The sequence below is a fragment of the Nomascus leucogenys genome, chromosome 8, assembly GCF_006542625.1.
Source record: "Nomascus leucogenys isolate Asia chromosome 8, Asia_NLE_v1, whole genome shotgun sequence".
Taxonomy (NCBI): Eukaryota; Metazoa; Chordata; class Mammalia; order Primates; family Hylobatidae; genus Nomascus; species Nomascus leucogenys.
The window spans coordinates 48,945,213-48,966,303 of record NC_044388.1 but is presented as its reverse complement, the minus strand read 5'-3'; the positions used below and the strand labels follow the sequence as shown (position 1 = coordinate 48,966,303).

The 21,091-nt window shown below is 41.9% G+C and overlaps 1 protein-coding gene across 7 annotated transcripts in view; it reads left to right on the top strand.

Moving 5' to 3' along the window:
* The window catches only part of EXOC2 (exocyst complex component 2), a 199,190-nt gene that overhangs the window by 163,264 nt on the left and 14,835 nt on the right, over positions 1–21,091 (top strand). For all 7 annotated transcript variants that reach the window (XM_030817227.1, XM_030817224.1, XM_030817226.1 and 4 more), the window contains one exon: positions 19,832–19,887. In XM_030817227.1, coding sequence (XP_030673087.1) covers positions 19,832–19,887 — 56 coding nt within the window. The remainder of the gene's footprint in view (positions 1–19,831; positions 19,888–21,091) is intronic.

The following is a 21,091-nucleotide window of genomic DNA, read 5'->3' as shown; positions in this document are numbered from 1 at the left end:
TGGTTGTTTTCATCTCCGAGTGTGGACGGTGAGTGTTGGATCTCAGTGGTGGTTGTTTTCATCTCCGAGTGTGGACGGTGAGTGTTGGATCTCAGTGGTGGATGTTTTCATCTCCGAGTGTGGACGGTGAGTGTTGGATCTCAGTGGTGGTTGTTTTCATCTCCGAGTGTGGACGGTGAGTGTTGGATCTCAGTGGTGGTTGTTTTCATCTCCGAGTGTGGACGGTGAGTGTTGGATCTCAGTGGTGGTTGTTTTCATCTCCGAGTGTGGACGGTGAGTGTTGGATCTCAGTGGTGGATGTTTTCATCTCCGAGTGTGGACTGTGAGTGTTGGATCTCAGTGGTGGTTGTTTTCATCTCCGAGTGTGGACGGTGAGTGTTGGATCTCAGTGGTGGTTGTTTTCATCTCCGAGTGTGGACGGTGAGTGTTGGATCTCAGTGGTGGATGTTTTCATCTCCGAGTGTGGACGGTGAGTGTTGGATCTCAGTGGTGGTGGTTTTCATCTCCGAGTGTGGACTGTGAGTGTTGGATCTCAGTGGTGGTTGTTTTCATCTCCGAGTGTGGACTGTGAGTGTTGGATCTCAGTGGTGGTTTTCATCTCCGAGTGTGGACAGTGAGTGTTGGATCTCAGTGGTGGTTGTTTTCATCTCCGAGTGTGGACTGTGAGTGTTGGATCTCAGTGGTGGTTTTCATCTCCGAGTGTGGACGTTGAGTGTTGGATCTCAGTGGTGGTTGTTTTCATCTCCGAGTGTGGACGGTGAGTGTTGGCGCTCAGTGGTGGTTGTTTTCATCTCCGAGTGTGGACGGTGAGTGTTGGCGCTCAGTGGTGGATGTTTTCATCTCCGAGTGTGGACGGTGAGTGTTGGCGCTCAGTGGTGGTTGTTTTCATCTCCGAGTGTGGACGTTGAGTGTTGGATCTCAGTGGTGGTTGTTTTCATCTCCGAATGTGGACGGTGAGTGTTGGATCTCAGTGGTGGTTGTTTTCATCTCCGAGTGTGGACGGTGAGTGTTGGATCTCAGTGGTGGATGTTTTCATCTCCGAGTGTGGACGGTGAGTGTTGGCACTCAGTGGTGGTTGTTTTCATCTCCGAGTGTGGACGGTGAGTGTTGGCACTCAGTGGTGGTTTTCATCTCCGAGTGTGGACGGTGAGTGTTGGCACTCAGTGGTGGTTTTCATCTCCGAGTGTGGACGGTGAGTGTTGGCACTCAGTGGTGGTTTTCATCTCCGAGTGTGGACGGTGAGTTTGGCACTCAGTGGTGGTTTTCATCTCCGAGTGTGGACGGTGAGTGTTGGCACTCAGTGGTGGTTTTCATCTCCGAGTGTGGACGGTGAGTGTTGGCGCTCAGTGGTGGATGTTTTCATCTCCGAGTGTGGACGGTGAGTGTTGGATCTCAGTGGTGGTTGTTTTCATCTCCGAGTGTGGACTGTGAGTGTTGGATCTCAGTGGTGGTTGTTTTCATCTCCGAGTGTGGACTGTGAGTGTTGGATCTCAGTGGTGGATGTTTTCATCTCCGAGTGTGGACGTTGAGTGTTGGCGCTCAGTGGTGGATGTTTTCATCTCCGAGTGTGGACGGTGAGTGTTGGATCTCAGTGGTGGTTGTTTCCCTGTCACCCACCCATCCCTCACGGGGTTCCTGTGTCCTCGTCATTGAGTACTTTGGCACTTTACGACTTCTGCTTTTGATCGAAACAGATACCAATTGAGTGGACTTCATCTCTGAAGAGAGAAGCCTAAGTCAATAATCTTTTTTTCTTTACTGAATTCTGATGGAAAACTATCAATCCCTAGGACTATTCTTAATTACATTTAAAAAGTTTGGAGGTAGATATTAATGGTCTGGTATTTATTTAAAGCAAACAGCAATTTTACATTTTCTAAAGGAGTATAATTTTCATTGGTCATCTTTTTTTAAAAAAAAGTTTCACTAAACTTGCTTGTTTTCAGACATTTTCTTCTTTTTTATAAGCTGTTTGATATATTAGAGTCAGTGCTGTAAAACCATTTGTACAATGCTTTAGACATTTGGTTATAGTTTCTTTGTCTGCCAAGCATTTTTCAATAAAGCTAGATTTTGGCTCAAATGGTCTTAAATGTGAAATTTATTAACTTCAAGATGACCCGTGGCCTACATATTTTCTTCATTGCATGTCTTATCTGCTAAAGTATTTATTTTATTATGTATTAAATTGATAGCTATAAACTATGCTGTTTGGCATCAGGGTAAACTAACATACTATTGTACAAATAAACAGTCCAAGTCATTTAAAAACTTTTGGTTATGGAAGTTTTCAGACATATATCCAAACCGAACAGTCTGACACATCAGTTGACCTATTGGCCAACTTCAGCAGCAATCATCTCATGGCCAGTCTTGTTTCATCTGTGCCCCTGGGCTCCTCACTACCTCTGAGATCTATTATTTTGAAGTAAATCCCAGATATTAGATCATTTCATCCATACACATATCAGATAAGGACTGATTTTTTTTAAAAGAAACATAATCATAGTACCATTATTAGATCTGGAAAAAGTTAACAGTAATTCCTTAATTTTATCAGATATTTAGTCAATGTTCAAATTCTCGTAGAAGCTTTTTGGACAGTTAGTTTGTTCGTATCAGGATTCAGTCAAGGTCTACACATTACGTTTGGTTGATATGTCTCTTAGTTAAGAAAAATAAACCTCTTGAGTCACTTTTGGTGCTCAGTGAAGTGGTCGTTTCCCTGTTACCCACCCATCTTTAGCTGAATACATTGGGTTTTTTGTTCTGTAGATTTTCTCACATTCTAGATTTTTCAGATAGCTTCCTCATGGTGTCATTTAACCTGTTCCTTTGTCCCTTGTGTTTCCTATAAATTTGTGGTTAATAAGGAAGCTATCAGTTTGAGGTTTGATTTTATGTTGTTTACTTCCATCAGGGGATACCTTATGTTTGGTTGTCTCTGCTTTTGATGATTAAACTTTTCATCTAATGGTTATAGCACCATTGGTAATTGTTTTCATAATCTATTTCTTATTAGAAATTGAAAATAATAATTGTTAGCTGGAACACTAAATAAATTAAATTTTTTTCATTAAGCTGTGAAGTACAGTTCATACAGGAGGGGCAGGATAGATGCCTGATTAGTTAGCAGTTTTCAGAATGAGTTGGTTTCCTAGTATTTCTCAAAGGTCATTACTAAGGTATTTTTTTATTTTTTGATTACCTTTATGAAGTCATGATGTAAACATAATTTGATGAGCTTCAATTCATTGTAGTTGATTTTTTTTAATTTAGTTGTGCCCTCTTTGGGGGAGTGTCTTCAAGTGGGCCCTGGGTCCTGACTGCAGTCTCGCCATAGGGTGCCATGTTCGGTCCTGACAGTACAACCTCGCCATAGGGTGCCATGTTCGGTCCTGACAGTACAGCCTCGCCATAGGGTGCCATGTTCCACACTCGTGGTGGTTTTCTTGCTTCGTAGAATCAGCCATTGGGAGGAATTGATGGAATATGAAATACGAACATCTTCCTTCTTCTCTTTTATTTCTTTCCACACTGTGTCTCTGTCCAATCTACCCCCTGGCTTTTTCTGACCCCATAGCTCTCGTTTAGTCTCACCCCAAAGTCAGTTCTGCAGCTGGATGGGCTGTGGCAGCAGCAGTCATGGTACCTTCTCATATTCTAGCAGTACCATCATTTCCATTCAGAAGTCATTGCCAGCTGGACCTGCTCCCGCCAGGCAGGTGAGAAAGGCTGCCTGCCTACCCTCTACCGTGGTCTCTCCATCAGTGAGGCGTTGGGGAAGCCGTGCATGTTTCTTGTCATATTCTATATCTGTACTAGGAACTCTGAGAATTTAGGCTTCTAAGGTGCTGTGGAAAGCATTAGGGATTTTTTCTCACTTGACCTGGTTTTGTTTATCTAATTATAGAGGGACTCTCTCCAAAACTCATTTACACACTTCACACCTGTGTGCCCTGTGGTACACAGATAGTGACAGATACTTGCATAGATGCTACCGTCTTGGCATCCTCTTCCCCCGTCCCAGCTATTATTTCCTCCTGGTCTTGGCTACATTTGGTGTGAATGTTAGCCCTGAATTTGTTGCTTTTCTTAAACAGTTTAGTCTGAAGACTTCGTGGGGCGTTGGAAAACCTGCCCTTGTTTTGATCCCTTGGCTTCAGGCCTGCCCTGCAGAGCCAGGGAAGCCTCTCGTGTCTGCACACGTGGTGACAGCTCAGCCAGCTGTGCCACACAGCTCTGTTGGGCCGGGGCTAGGGGTCCGGTGATGGAGCTAGACGAGCTAGCTCTGTGCGTGGGAACATTGAAAGCTGACAGCGAGCGCTGCCGTTTGGATCATCTTCATATCCGCGTGGCCTAGCAGCTGTCTTCCCGCTCCTCCAGTGCCGCCCCAGAACCAGAGCCTTAGGTCACGGTTAGAAATGCGTATTCTCCTGGCATTAGGAACAAAGATGGCCTGCTAGAACAAAACCACTTGATTAATTTTAGTATCTTTGCACTCTGCAGTAAGGTGAGATTTAATGAAACGCCTTCAGGATTGTCTCAGTATTTGGATGGGTGGAGTGCACTGGAGTAGTGTACGGTTATAGACAGTTCCAAATTATTCCTTTGAACTGGAAAACTGTGAAAAATGTTGTGCTTTCCCAGTTATTTATAACATGCATCACTGTAGACAGCTGAGGCTCTGATGATTTCCAAATGTTATAGTTGGACTTCCTAACAAACTAAGTCACCACACGCCTTGGTAGTTTAGTCGCTGGCTAACAGAATCTCAGGGATTGAATCACAACGGTGAACCTAAGGACGGGCAAGTTTTCTAAATGAAACCCCCGGAAGCCACTTTGTGCTCACTGCAGATACCCACCAGCTGTGTGCGTCTCTCCTTTGTTGTTGGAAATCGTTGTATGATTGCGGTCATTCTGGCTTCTTGCTCCCTCCCAGGACCGCGATGTGCCCTGTCACCCTAGCACCCCGGAGCCACACTGGCTGCATTCAGCCCTGAACCTGCTGTGTGTGCTCAGGGCATCAGGGCATCAGGGCATCAGTCCCTGGGTAAGCCTGCCTCCAGCTGTGGTGCCGACCTTCTAAGGATTGTAGAGAGCAACAGCCATGACAGGAAAGCCAGGGGGCAGACGGGGAGGGCAGGAGACTGTGTGGACAGGACGGAAAGACGTTAAGACATGGACTTTTTTTCATATGTTTTCATTTACCTTCAATGCCCACATTTCCTAACCTACCTTCCTGGTTTTGTTTGCTTGTTTGTTTTTCAGTGTCTTTGTTTTTCTTTGTTTCTGGGGTAGGGTGAGGTGGGGTGGGGTGGAAGTAAGTTATAGTTCTTAATTGCCAACCTGGGGCAAGGGAAAAGTAATTCTTAAGAGCTCAGCTGAAAAATGTGTATTCCAAGTGTTCCTGCTGTTATACCATAACAATGTTATAAATTTGTTTCTGGCGTGATACTCTATAAAAGCCAATATCTTTATAGTTTCATCAAAAGCAACGTAATTCAAATGCCTTTATTATGGCTAGAACTGAAAGCAGTTTTAAGAACCGTTGGTTTAGAGCGAAGCCACCAGTGCCTAACGTTTTCTTTTAAGCTGTTTACATGCACTGATCTGGTCATTGGCTTCTGGAACTTCACTGAGAACTCCTCTGCCCTCAGAGGGCCCTGCCTCCCTGGCTCCCTTCCGACTCCACCCTCCTCCCCTCCCCCGGGACATCACGGGGCCTGACCCAGGGCCTGCTGGGTGTCTGTCCTTTGGGCTCCTCCCCTACACATCTGCCTGTGGTGTGTGCTCCTCCTCTGGCCTCTGTGTCCCTTGGGCTTCTCCCATAGACATCTGCCCCAGGGGCGACCCCCTTGGCCTCCCTGGAGCCCCCGGAGCAGCTGTGTCTTCACAGCCCTTGCCCTGCAGCTCCTAAGAAAGCCTCACATGCACGCCAGGGGCTCAAACCACGTGCTCAGGGCATGGGAAACTGGGAGCAGTGCATGGATTTACTCATTTTAGTAGAAAATGAGCATCTGATAGAATTTGTTAAGAAAGTTAAACCACAGAGCAACTCTCTCTGTGTTTCCTGTTTTCTACTCTGAGGTCAGAAATGCCATCTCTGTGACTTTCTCCCAAAACCAGGATAGAACCTTCAAGATAAAAGGTACTTGGTAAATACTGGGTAATCATCTCCAATTTTCTTAACTACCTTCTCTTAGTAAGCAGCAAAAACTAACCCCAAAAGACTTATAGGGCAGCTTGGTAGTTAGTAATAAATCGTTACTATTTGTTCTAAACCTTCAAGGTGGAAAAATTTTGAGTGTTTATTGAAAACGACTTGAACCTTTCCTAAGAGACCACAGTAAAAGGGTTACTTATCGGCCTGAAAGAGGCGGAGAAGACCTATCACACCCCTTTCTTTTACAGCCAAGGAAACTGAAGTCCAGACGAAACACTGTCTACAGCCGTCAAGGAGCATTTGGTTGGCAGACTGGGACTTCTGCCTCTGCCTCCTAACATTTTTCAAAAATACATCATTTTTCAGCAAGCTAATCAATGTGCTTAAACGCTACGTTGTATCAAGAGTCTAAAAGTAGTACAATTAGCATAAAAAGCTCAGTTTGTGGGTAGATTTTTAAGTGTGTGGAGCAAGAGACATCAACAAAGCAGTTTATGGGAGCAAATTAAAGACAATGTTAGTGAAATCCTTATATTGCAAAGGATATTTACTTGGGACTTAGATTCTTTTTGGATCAATTTACTTCAATTTTCTCATAATATCACATACTAATAATCAAAATGTTTGAGTGACAACCACAGTAAATTCATAAATGTAATATATCTGAAAACCCATTTTTCTTTTTTTGAAATTGCTGTCGCTTCTGGTTGCAAATGGTGTGACAGCCTGTGATTACAGTAATAAGGACTTTAAGGATTATACATAGAATGCATATCACTTTTAGCAAGTTTGTGTATTGAAGGAATTTAATAAGAGGTTTATGGAATCACAGATCTACCTTCATGGACTTTAAATATGATGGATATGAAAGAAACTAATATCCTTGTACTCTACGGTTGGGTTGTATTAATGAAAAGAAAAATTGGTGTGTGTGCTTGGACTTTTATTTCTTCTCATTTTCCTCCTTGGTTTGTGCCGTGGCTTCCTTTTTCATATTCTGCTAAGGAAAACAGGTTCGGCAGATCATTTTGCTTCACTGGAGCTGTGCTGCTTGTGGACGCGTGGGCCGTGTGCAGCCGCGCTGCACGTAACCGTGGGTGACCACGCCGTGCTCTTGCTGTGGCATGCGGTCGGCTCTTCCCCACAGGGACTGGAGCACACTGAAGATAACACACATGCAGTGACCCAGTCCATTCCAGCCTGTGACCCAAGAGAATGAGTGTTTATGCCCGCCAAAAGACAGCACCAGCTGCATTCATAACAGCTCTGCTGCAAATACCTGAAAATGGGAGCTGGGAAACAGAGAGTTGCAGAGCCAGCCTGTTTTGTGGGGTTTAAGCATCCATTGTTATAAATAAAATGCCAGATGACATTTTGCTTGGGTTCATATTGAAAACCTGATGAATTTATTCAGGTATTTCATTTGGTCCATTTTCAAATGAAAATATTTTACAGTTTACTTACTGTTTTCACATACATTCTTGTATTTTATGTTTACACCAACCGTGTTGGGGTTAGATACTGTTTTCCCCATGTGGCAAGTTTTTAAAATTTGGAGAATCAGGAAAGGCCCAACTTGTCATCTCCAATTCTAACTTTATCACTCTTACAAGAAACATATGTACAGGGCATGGGTCAGACCACAGGGCTAACGATGCAGTGTCATTTTGTATATGTTAATATTTGTAAATACAGTAGACCCTTGTACGACAGAAAGCTGGGGTGCCAACCTGCTGTACAATCTGAAATCTTTGTTTAACTTTTGACACCCCCAAAATTTAACTAGGAATAGCCTGCTGTTACCCAGACGACTTACTAATAACATAAACAGTCTGTTACATATTTTATGTATATGCCATATTCTGTATTAAAGTAAGCTAGAGAAAAGAAAATGCTATTAAGAAAATCATAAGAAAGGAAAATACATTTACTACTCATGAAGTGGGAGTGGATCATCCTAGAGGTCTTCATCCTCATTGTCGTCACATTGAGTGGGCTGAGGAGGAAGAGGAGGATCGGGGTTGGTTTTGCTGTGTCGGGGCAGCAAAGGCATGGGTGGACCCACGCAGTTCAAACCTGTATTGTTCGTGGACTGAGTGGAATTGAGTTTGCAAAGCATTGTGGGCCTTCCTCAGTCCCAGGTGCTGTTAACAGAGCTGAGAAGGGGCTCGAGGACCATGGCCGGGTGGCCCTCCCCTGCTGACAAAGGACAGTGGCTTAACCCCAAGGAAGAAGACCGTGTGTGTATATGCACCTTGCCCTTCTGACAAACACTGACCCATGAGGGAGAGTTTCCAAGTATGGCAAAGCGGTTAATGAACGATAAAGATACCAGGAAGAGTAAAGGGGTTGCACTGATTTTTGGATAAAGGATCTGCACAACAGTGTACCAGGCACTAAGCAACACATTTGGTGGGGTGATGAAAGTGATCATTGATACTGAAGGTGGAAGAACAGATGAGTAATTGCTAATAAAATCTCAAGAGAAATAACAAGCAACGTGGAATTCAGTATTTGAATGAGATTTTCTTAGAAAAAGAAACAAGTCTATGAAACGAGGCTCTGTTCCTGCCCTTGCTGCCCTGAGCCTGTGTGCCTCGTTGGTGGCATCCTTGGAGCGCACTCTAAGCTGGCATTGCAGCTTTAGAAATGCAGGCCCCTGCAGGTGAGCAGCTTGCCCAGCTTGGGCTGGGTTCAATCCAGATGTCCCCGTGCAGCCCTCTCTTGGCCTCACACTTCAGTGTCATCAGTCCCAACAGGGTGCAAAGCCAGTGTTTTGTGGTTTTAGTCATCTAAACAGATGTGTGGCATGTTCAAAAATTAGTCTTCTAAAAGATATGCATTTCTACCTAGATTTCTTACTCTGTAAATGGGACTTTAAAATCCCAGTTAGCAATTGGGTTCTTAGCAATTGGGTTTTCATATTTTTTTTTTTTTGCCTTCCATTTTATTATGACTCAAAATTGTTTTCAATTTCAAGGTGTTTTCTTTTTGGAAGGTTTTACGGCTATTTCTTCAATTGCATATGGATTGAGAATAGGGACTATACCCTATGACTTCTTTCCCGCGCTCCACGGTAATGACTGCAGTCAATGGGATGCAGGACCCACTCAGCAGCAGGCACGGTACTGCCTGGCATTTTGCACCATCTCGCGTGCCAGGCCCTGGCAGGAGCCCTTCCCAGCATTCACTCGTTTAGCCACGGGGCCACTCAGGAAAATAGGGGCCAGGACCCCAGCCGGCTTCCAGACCTGCTTCTCTCATAGCAGTCATTGGTTTTGATCTCAGCTCATTAAAATCTTTAAAAACAAAGAAAAACAAAACACCTTCTTGAAATTGTGAAACTCGAACAGTTAACCCAAGCCTGTTTATGAAGTAGGATATCCAGAAGTAACACCTCACAGTATAAAACAAACACATTCATCTGCATATATAGAATGAATCCTGTTTTCTTGTCACTTTCACTTTTCTAACTGAAATTTCCTTGTGATGAAAAAAAAATTTCTGACAAAAAACTAAATTCAAACAAATGGTTTGTCAGTTTATATCAAGTTAGTTAACTTTCTACCATTATGTCTAAAATTCAGTGTATCAAGTTTGTGAAACGTATTCTATGCTAAATGTATAATGAGTTCTGTAATGTTAGGATAATTCATGGTCTGTTTTACGCATCAGACTTTACATTTTGAAATGGGAGGGGAGAGTTTTTTCCACTTGCGTGTATTTGAGTCTTGAAAGCTGTTTGTCTATGAAGTTTATGAATCTAAACTCTTATGAATATAAAGTCTTACGGATGGGAAAAATAAGCCATTTCACTGTTATTTTCACTGTTGGCAATGTTTTGTCTCGAGGAAAGAGTTTTCCTGTTTAGATTTGATCGTGTTGATCATTAGGAGATCCTACTGATGAAAGCAATGAAAAAAAAATATCCCGGGATGGAAAATCGAAAGCAGGAGAGGGTGAAGGTGCCCATTCATGTGCTACATCGGAAGAGAGTCTTTCCTCAAACAGTCGTTGAAAAAATCCACTTTAGGGCAAAAGACATTTATCAATTTGGGAATGAGGGTACTAAAACCTGACGAAGTGGAACTTAAAACTCTTTCTTTAGTCCAACAAGAGCTGATTTTGCTGCAGAATGGTTAGGACTTTCTCTCTGTTCTACTAATAGTGATACAGTTTCTGGTTATCTTTTTTTTTTTAATTAGGCAGTAATTTCGATAATGTGTGTTCAGAGTGTAATTGAGTAGATAATTGACTTGAAAAAAATACACCAAAGTTTTTTCAGTAGTGTTTCAGTTTGACAATAAAAAAAAGTACATTGTGGGATATTTATAGTATTTTTGAATCTATTTTTACCAGTAGACTGGGAGTGATAACTGATTTGGGGCATAGGGGTTAAAAACAGGAAATGTGGTTTATACAGTAGGTAGTATCTCCAGAGTTTCCAGGGTTGATTTCTTATAGTATTGTCTGAAGAGTGTTATGCATCAAAACAACATTAGGCCAAGTACCTTGAAATCCGCCTGTGTTTAAAGGAGCCGTCTTTCCAATTATGACAGGAAATGCTTCATGGAAAAGTTTGCATTCTTGGTATAGGTTAAGATGGCATAGCAGTTGTTTTCTGTAATTACAACACGTTCTTCCTCTCCAACACTTTTCAGACACTGTTTATACAGAGTAAATCTTGTGTAACTTCTAGTAAATTTCCTTCAATTTTCGTATTAAAATTTTATTTTATTTTCATGAAAAGCTTTGTCAAATAGCTGTTAAGAATGTTTTAAAATAGAGTATCGTAGCTGAGGAGGAGCATATATTAGGGATACTATTAATTACAGTAATCAGAGAATCCAAGTTAAGAGAATAAAAAGGCATGAAGAAATAGGAGTATAATTCTGTGTGGCCTTTTGTATGATAGGTTGGCAGAATGCATGAAAACTGAATAGCTTGAATACCTTTGCACTCAGCAATTCCATGTCTGGGAAGATATCTTACATAAACTGTTGTATTAGAATCCAAGAATCTATGTTCATTGCAGCTCTATTTATGGTAGTAAATTAAAAGGCAACATAAGTGCCCCATCGTAGGAGAATGGTCAAATAGATTATGATACATCCATGCTAGAATACTAAGCAGCCATCAGAAATTATAAGGTAGATACGTACGCACTGAAGAGCAAACAGGTTGTTTGCTTAAGTCAAAGACCTTAACAGACAACTTACCAAAGTAAATATGCAGATGGAAAATAAGCATATGAAAAGACATTCAACATTGTGTGTCATTAGGGAATTGCAGATTAAAACAATAGTAAAATACCACTATTTTAGAATGGCCAAAATCCAGAACACTGAAAACACCAAATGCTGGTGAGGATGGGGAGCACCAGGATCTCTCCTTCATTGCTAGAGGGACTACAGAATTACCCAGCCACTTTGGAAGACAGCTTGGCAGCCTCTTATGAAACTAAACATACTCTTACCATATAATCTGTGATTGGCACTACTTGGCATTTAGCCAAGGGAGTGGAAAAGTTACATCCACACAGAAACCTGCACACCAATGCTTGTAGCAATCTTATTCATAATTGCCAAAACTTGGAAGCAACCAAGTAATCCTTCGGTAGGTGAATAAATGTGTTATGGTCCATCCGGAAAATGAATATTACTCAGCACTAAGATGAAATGAGCAAGACATGGAAGGAACCTTAAATGCATATTACTAAGTGAAATAAGATAAACTGAAAAGGCTGCATATTGTGTGATTCCAATTATACGGCATTCTGGAAGAGGAGAAACTATGGAGAGAGTAGAAATATCAGTGGTTGTCAGGGGTTATTGGGGAAGGAGGGAGCACAGAGGAATTTTAGGGCAGCGAAGCTACTGTGTGTGTGTTACCGTAATGGTTGGTACCTGTCATTATATATTTGTCTAAACCTATAACATGTACACCACCAAAATTGACCCTAATGTAAACTGTGGAATTTGGGTAATGATGACACATGTCAGTGTAGGTCTTTCGACTGTAACAAATGCACCACTTTGGTGGGGATGTTGACAGTTGGGGAGGCCGTGTGTATGTGGTGGCGGGCGGGGCAGCATATGTGAAATCTCTTCACCTTCTGCTCAGTTTTGCTGTGAAACTTAAACTGCTCTAAAAAGTATAGTCAATTAAAAAATTGTTATAGATTACAGAATGAAATTTAGCAAGTTTCAAGAAGAGAATGTGTAACATCTCATTTTTTAGGAAAAGAATTATATTCATAGGAAAAGATCTGGAAGAACATACATTAACCTGTCAATAGTGGTTATTCCTAAGAAGGATGAAAGAGGAGTTTATTGGGCTTTTATTATTATGTAATAATAATAAACTGTGTTCTTTACAATGAGCATTTAATTACTTAATTTTTTGAGTAAAAAAGGACAAAGACTTGGTGAATCCAAAGTGTTCAATATTTTATTCTTTAATGTCAGCCTTCTCTAATGAGGTTTCTCCAAATTATTAAGAAGAAGAAGAATCCTGTCTGCCTGTAGAACACTTTTTATTTTACAAAGCATTTTCCCATAAAGAAAATCAGAAGCTCAAATTAACTGATTTTCCAGCCAAGATTGAAATCCGGGTCATTCCAATACACAGCTGAACGTTACGTGGCATCAGTTACTGCTGGGCGTTATTCCCCTGAGATCAGCACTAAAGGAACACAAGCATCCACCTGCAAAGGGGATCCTTTTTTCACGGATGATTCTCATCAAGCAAGAGAATCTCTTGTCATGCAAGCTTTATTGTTTGCCTGAACAATTGTATTTCATGCATTTGCTTTCTTGCAATGTTTAAAGACAGTGTAAGGTTCTTCTCTCCCATGTGCAAGATGGTCATTTGTCATATTAAACCTGGGTGTGTCCCTACTAGAGTGCAAGCCCTGTGAGTGGAGGAGCACTCTCTGTGTGTGTGTGTGTGTGTTCGTTTAGTCACTGCTGTGTGTGTGTGTAGTCACTGCTGTGTGTGTAGTCACTGCTGTGTGTGTGTGTGTTCCTGTAGTCACTGCTGTGTGTGTGTGTGTGTGTGTGGTCACGTGTGTGTGTAATCACTGCTATATCCCCAGCCCCTGGAATAGTGTCCTGCATGTAATAATAATGGACACTCAATAAGTATTTTTAATAGTGTGCCAGTTTGCCTGTTCCAAAATCAAGTGACCTTCCTATATGATTAAAAGAGGAAGCTGACAAATATACCAAGAAAGAAGGCTGCTCTACTATTTTGATGCATGAAAACAAGATCTGCATTGCTGGAGAATGTGCTGGGTTCTACCGGCTGGCTTACAGGAAACAGCCTACAAGTTCTTCTTCAGTAGAGATGAGCCTTGTTTTCTCCATGGGGAATTTCCACACTGCGCTACCAGATTAATTGCTAAGTGGTAGTCTAGGTTGATACTGTGTGGGTGGGGACACTTTTTGTCAAATATCATGACACATTCTAATTTCATATTCAGACAGTGGAGGAGATACATGTTGTAAATGCTTAGAAGCTGTTTCTCATCCCCTCGCTTAAATAACATGGAAAGTTGTGGGGGTTCATTGAAGGGGAACCTTTTTAAAAACAATACTTATTACTGCACCATAATGATGTATCCTTTAACTCCAAGGAGCAAATCAGTTTGTCTTATATTTTTCTTGGCACACTGTCCACATTGATGATCCCTTCCCTAATACTGGGTGCACCATAAATTTGGCATTTTATGGCCCACTGTTGTTGGAGCACAAACTGAAACTCAGGTTTCCTTACACACTTACGTGTTCACTCCGTCCTAATATACCTGGACATCTTCCTAATATCCAGCATGTGGGGAGCATTCAGCAAATACCTAATGACATTATTTCAGTATATTGCCAGAAAAATAAAGCATATTTTGGAAAGCAAATAGATTAAGCCTCAGCAATATTCTGTACTACTGTACTTACTTCATTCAAACTTTATTTTTCAAATGGATCCTGATGCTCAAAAGGACTGTCTTTGTTTTCCAAAATCCTATGAGAAGCGAGAGATTTTATGCTTTCCCAAGGAACACCTTCTTTCCATGTATGCCGAGGCACTTACTTTTAGTAGATGACTCAGATATGTTCTGACTTGAGCATGATAGAATTCTACATATATTTAGGTTTTTCTCTGATGTATGTATTCCCTCATTCATTCACTTATCAACTGCGTAAGTCTTCAGAACTTAGTAGTGAGCGAGACAGACATGGTCTTTGCCTTCCTTTGTTTGTCATTCATGGATATTTTTGAACATCTGTGCCATCTATGTGCCAGCCTCTGTGATGGGAGCTGAGGCTACGATGAGAAGGAGAATGGCAGAAGGAGAATGCTGTGGAGTGTACGGTCCAATAGGGGAGACAGTTGTTAACTGAGTGATCACACAAATGGCTGCAGAGCTGCCCCAGTGGGACCAGGGACACAGTGCCCGCGAGGACAACGTTGGATCCAGGCAGTACCTGGGAATGCAGAGTGGGGTGGGGCAGGGCCGTCCTAACACCTCCCATTTGTTGACTGCCTGCTGTCTGGCAGATGCCTCCCTAGCCTCTTAAAAACGTTATTCCACTTAAATGTTGTCTCTGTTTTACAAAGGAGAAAGCTACAAGTCAGAGCAGTTCAGAAACTTGCCCCCAGGTGACTACTCAGTAATGAGTGTCTGAGGCCCAGTCTAATTCTGTCTGTGTCCCCCGATCCTCTTCGCTCAGGCCATGGCTCAGATGTCGCCACAGAAGCAAAGTCTTCCCCAGCCATCACCGGCATCTGACATTGAGCCATCCTCAACACTAGTGCAAAGTATGGCAAAAGAGTTGAACTGAAATTCTAACTTCCAAGGACTTCGTGTGAAACCAGCAAAATGAGGAGTACTGTCGAGGACAAACATTTCCAGTTCTAGCACATCACAGTCATATTTCATGTTGGGTTCATGGTTTTTTTTTTTTTTTTTTTTTTTTTTTTTTTTGCCGTTGTTGTGTTCCTATATGCAAACTCAACTGTTAGCCATTCCTTGTACCACTCAGAAGACTTAATGTACAGCTAGGATCTGCGGGAGCTAAAGACAGTCATGGCAGGACCATTGTCCAAACTACATACCTTGCATTTCAGAAAGAGAAACCAGTGTGCTTTTTCTACTCATTATGCTTTTTAGTCAACTTTTATGTCTTTAATTTTAAAATAACACCTGAAATATGTGTACTACACAGAACTGTAAGCTCTCTCAGGGTGGGGGGTCCTGTCTGTTTTGCCCACTTTCTTCTGTCACCACCTGTTGATGCCCAGCACATGATAGATACACAGCACGTGTTGGAAGACTGGGGGAATTGCACACACGTGGCATTTTCATAACAGCTTCGTTAGCAAAATGGGTCTCGTGATCTGTCCGTTTTGCAGAGTAGGCAGTTGTCTGAAAGATAAGCTGGGTTGTGGAAGGTCATACGATTGGTGTATAGGTTAGCCAGAAAATTCCATCTCGAGTGTTCTGTCACCTCAATAAGCTTAAAAGGAATTATCAAGCACTAACGTTAATTATAGTGACATTAGAATGAAATTCAATGGGAGGAGGACATACACCTCCAAAAATAAACTTAAAAGGAATTATCAAGCACTAATGTTAATAATAGTGACATTAGAATGAAAGTGGGAAGAGAACATACAGCACCAAAATTAATTGCAGCATGGTCCCTCTGTCACTGTCACTGGCCCTTTGAAAAAAGTTCTGTCACCAAAAATCAGATTCTGGTCTTGCCGCCAGGAGCCACAACTGAGGTCCTTTGAAACTCATCCCACACATTGTTCTGCCATCACTGCGAGGCCTCAGCCGCTTCCGTAATGGATGCACACACAGCCCCTCTCTGACGGCCTCTCCCTCACCTTCTCCATCATTTAAGGAAGAGACTGTGAGGCCACAGGCGAGCCCCGCGTCACCTTCCCAGCCCCTGCCTGGTCTGGGTCTCCTCTCGGTGTTTGGATGTCCATGCCTTTGCCCTGGCCCCCAGCACCTTCCTCTGCCCAGTCAGGAAAGCACATGGCTACTGCTTGCCAGAGGTGTTGGCCATCAGAGCCACATGGAGCCAACGAGCCAGGCCACCCCAGCGCCTGTCCCAACACAGGCTTCTTTGGACACGGGTGTTTGAAAGAGCTGACATCCTCCCACAGACAGATTTTGGATAACATTTTAAAATAGAAAACAAGCAATTGGAAGTGAGTGCTTTATGGGAGTAAAAGTCTTACTTGGACCCAAGAGCCCATGGGACAGGCTGAAGAGGAAGGCGAGGGTGCGGGCGTGCTACTTGGCCGGTCTCTTCCTAGGCCAATACCCAGCTGTGGCCGGAGTGAAGAGAGAAAGGAAGCGAAATTCTGAACGAGGAAGACCACAGAGATCTTACCGGTTTCCCAGACACAGACAGTGGCCTCTAGGCCCTTTGCCCTTTCTCCGTTCCTGTCCAGTACTATTCTTTAACCATTGAAGGACTTCACAAAATAAATATAGCAACCAAACATACAACAAATTATTTTAAATTGAAGTATAAATTTTTTTATGTTTAGTTTTTGTGGGTTCATAGTAGGTGTATACACTTAGGGGTTACAAGAGATATTTTGATACAGGCTTGCAAATGCATAATACCACATCAGGGTAAATGGGGCAAAGATGTTTTTTACAACATAAAATTCTTTCATATGACCATCCTGCATATATTGGCAGGTCAAACTTGTAATAACTAAGCACTTTGGGGTCTTACATATACTGGAGATATAGACGTGTTCTACTTGGAGCACCATATTCCTTGAGCACCTCTGCCGTGTGCCTAGTGGCATCCTCCATGTAGTAGGATCTCAATAAATTTATGTTACTTGAATGAATGAGAACTTTTAGCCATTCCCTTAGAATGAACAATTTCAGCCCAATCGGTAATAAAAATAAAAGTACTTGCTCCTGTATTTAATTCAGTGATTAGCTTTTTGGAGAGAGATAATCAATGATTTATTTTTATATTAAAGTTTTTGTTACCAAAAATTATAACTCCCGCCCTTTCCGATGCATCCAGTTGAATGCTGCCTCTTTGAACCTCACTGGCCTGATGCGTGGTTTGACTAGCGGCACCATTTCCTGTCCACCCAGGACCACACATTTTTCCCTTCTCTTTTTCCAACATTACCAGTTACTTGTATAAAGCAGTTATTTCGTTTTTTTGTGTGAGGGGAAAGAAGGCAATTATTTCCTTTTTCTCATTCAAAAAGATAAAATCTCCTAGAAATACAAAAGTTCTTTCTTGTCCAAGGTTACGTCTTTGAGCTGTTATATTATCCATGGGAAACCTGTGGTCAACCCAAAATAGGAAGCTTGTTTTTTTTTTTTTTCAAATTTTCTATCCACAGAAATATGGTTCTTTTAGTTCAAAGGGTCCTGTGCCTTTGTTCTTCCCATTCATAGCTTTGTCTTCAGAATTGCATTGAGCAGTTTACACTTAACCTCTTTTACGGGGTGTCTTATTAGTAATGCTTATGCGGGGGGGGGGGGGTTCTTGCCAGGAAGTGTTTATGCTGTCGGGGTCCCAGTGGGAGTTGAGTTCACAGTAGGCTGTCACTGAGCATGTGACACTGCCTGGCTTCACTCTAAGTATAATTTTCTGCTTTTTAGTCAGCACTCTGACCCCACTCTTTTCTTTTACATTGAGGAATTTCAAAAGTTAAAAACTGCCCTCGCATTTCCAGTCACCCTTGCACTGTAGCACATCGTTAGAGCCCCAAATCCTGACACTTGTTCTTGCGGGAGTGTTGACAGGACCCCGGTTCTCACTGAGGGCAGAGGCTGTGAATTTTTTATTCTATTCCTTAGAGCATCAAACATAGAAGCCCACTATTGTGCTTTGATTTGCAGTAAGTATGTATGTTCCCTGTGTGTCCACATGAGCTGGTCCTCCATGGCGTGCGGCTTAGAGACTCTAGACCAGAGCATGTCGGTCTCAGCCCCTGGGTGGGGCTGCCCAGAGGGTGTGAGCAGCGCAGGCCAGGCCCCAGTGCTCCGACAGCAGCGGGAGCAGTGGGGGGACACGTGGGGGTGTGGCTTTCCTCCTGCTGGAAGAAAGCTGCTCTGGTCTCCAGCACAAGTTCGTTTATTTCACTTTCACTTACAACAGGCCCTGTCTGTTCTTCTCCCCTCCTCCCCGATAGGACTTCTTACCTTGCAATTATCCTTTTTCTCAGGAAGAATCCATTAATTTCTGGATTATATTGAATTACTCTTCACTCAGCCATCTCAGCAAAATAGACTTAATAAGCACAGTTTTTCTTTTGAGGAGCCAATTTCATATATATAGAGAGAGAGATATATAGAGATCTATATATGCCTCTATATATATATCTTTATATATCTGTATATCGATATATATATCTATGCCCTTGATATTGATCTATATATGAAATTGGCTCCTCAAAAGAAAAACTGTGTGCTTATTTGTATACCATAGTATGTGACAGAATCAAAACCTAGTTCTATATTTAGAATATGCAAATGCCTGTTCAAAAGGTTGATTACAGTTCTTGATCTCTATCTCAACTTTCCCAACTAGCCAGTAGCATGGATGAGACTCTGGGAGAATATTTTCCTTAATGTTGTTACTGGGACCATCCCTGCTTTTACAGTGCAGCATTTTCCCTGTTCTATAGAGAAGATGGTCTCAGTGTGTGCAGCTCTAGAAGGCATCTGGAATCTCCCACTCCAAGGGAAAGGAATTGTTTTGGAAACACAATAAAACGGTATTTTGTTTTTATGGGTTTTTTTTTCCTGCAAAATGATGATAATGAAAGCTCTTAGTGGACCCTGTGAATGCCAGGACCTATGGCATGCATCCCTTTCATCCTCACTGCAGCCCCCCAAGGGTGGGACAATTATTATTCTCCTGTGACAGATGAGAAAACTGAGGCTCACAGCCTTCTTGCCAAAAGTCACAGCTAGCAGCTGTCAAAACTGGGGTTTGGTCCCCAATAGTCAGACCTCAGACCCAGCATTCTTAAATCCCGTGTGTTTCTGCTTTTGAGCAAAGTGAGGCTCATTCAACCTGTACCTAAAATCTGATAATTTTATTTTGTCCAGCCTTTAACTTGCTTACAGAATCAAATTCAGTGTGCTTTTATAAGCAGTTTCTCCTAAAACTTAGGATGAAAATGGTCCTTCTGCTCAATAACTTCACTTTCACCTTTGGCAGTAAGATGCTATAATTGATATTTAATGTGCATTTTATAAGCATTGTTAAACACCCTCTGTTTTACCATATGTTTTACAGTGTGTATATATGTTTTATAGTATATATAGATAAATATCTATATATATTGTGTGTGTGTGTGCATGAAGAAATTGAAGAACATTCTTAAATTTTCATTTTGAGGCTGACTGAGCGCTAGTTATAGGGAGCATAAACAGTGACAGAAATGAAAAACAATAAAAGAAAACTACTCATTTTTTTTCTTTTTGACCTGTATGGAAATACTCCTTTCACCATTTGATTCTCAAAAGGAAATAGTGGTGGTGTTACTTTCTGTTTCTCCTCAGAAAACTCTAAGGCACGGGGTACAGCCTGCCAGCAGAGGAGGGGAGCTTGTGTTATTATTAATGCCTTGTTTCTCTCCTTTATTTCAATTTCAGGTGTCAGAAACTATTTAAAAGAAGCACTGGTGAATATAATTGCCGTGCATGCAGAGGTAAGGTATCATTAGATGTTCCTAAGAGATACGGATAGCCAAAAAAAAGAAAAGAAAAGAAAATGCAAATTTGATTATTTTTATGGTGGTCTTTTTTTCCCTCAGAATGTATCTTGGGTATAAATAAGATGCAGCTCAGCTCTTGCTTGCGCCGTCTCTCTCTCTCTCTCTCTCTCTCTCGGTGTGTGTGTGTGTGTGTGTGTGTGTGTGTGTGTGTGTGTAACTGTGAGTCTTTTTCTGAAGTTGTATGTTTTCTTTCATAGTTACAGCTAAATTCATTAATATTTGAAAGGTGAAGATAGATTGCAAGGATGTTTATCCTTTAAAGAATAGTAAATCCCTTATCCTGGAAAATGCATTAACCTCTTTTTAGCCAGTGTACAAATAAGCACTGGTATCTGATTCCTGTAGTGGTGGCTGGGATTCCAGAAAGGCAGACACTGCTTAGAAGGAGACTCGGGGCAGGCCGACACGGGAACAGATGCGTGGTTTCCTGTCCGTGGTTGACTTAGGGTCATGCAGTCAGTATTGCTGCTTCTGGGCCATGTGAAAACTTGCTGTCACTTGACACGCTTTCACCCTAAGCTTTGTGTTAACATCCTCAGTGAACCTCCTGGTTAGGAAGACTTCTGAGGAACACTGAAAGAAGAGACCAGGGCTGCCACCATGATCTGTGACTGCCTGTTTTCATTCAGTCATTTCAGGATTCGTTACTCACTGCTTTGCCAACACTTTGAGAGTGGCTGTGGCTCACAGACTAATGGGGGACCAGATAAAGTGGGGCAGATCAAAGAGGCAGCCATTCAATCGTTTCCACTGTTGCTGGGTGCCTCTTAGGCGATAAGCATCCAAGAAGGGTGTTTGTAGGTTTATTCCGCCTGCTGCATCCAAAAGTATCTGAGGCCATCAAGGTAAACTGAAAAAACATGGTTAATTAAGAGTGAAACCCAAATATGACCAGAGAAAACAAAGGTAACACTACCTAGTTCCTAAATTTGGCTAGAAGTTTGAAGCACCAAGAGCAGAAAGAAAACTATAGAATGTTACAGTTTCCAGTTCTTATGAAAGGGAAACATAAAAATTCATCTCTAACAATAGAGTTTTTATATGATTTAACTCAGGCAGGAAGTCACCACATAGATCTTTTTATAATGAGCAATATTTTTAATTGTGATCTTATAAAAAATATAAAAATTGTTTTTGT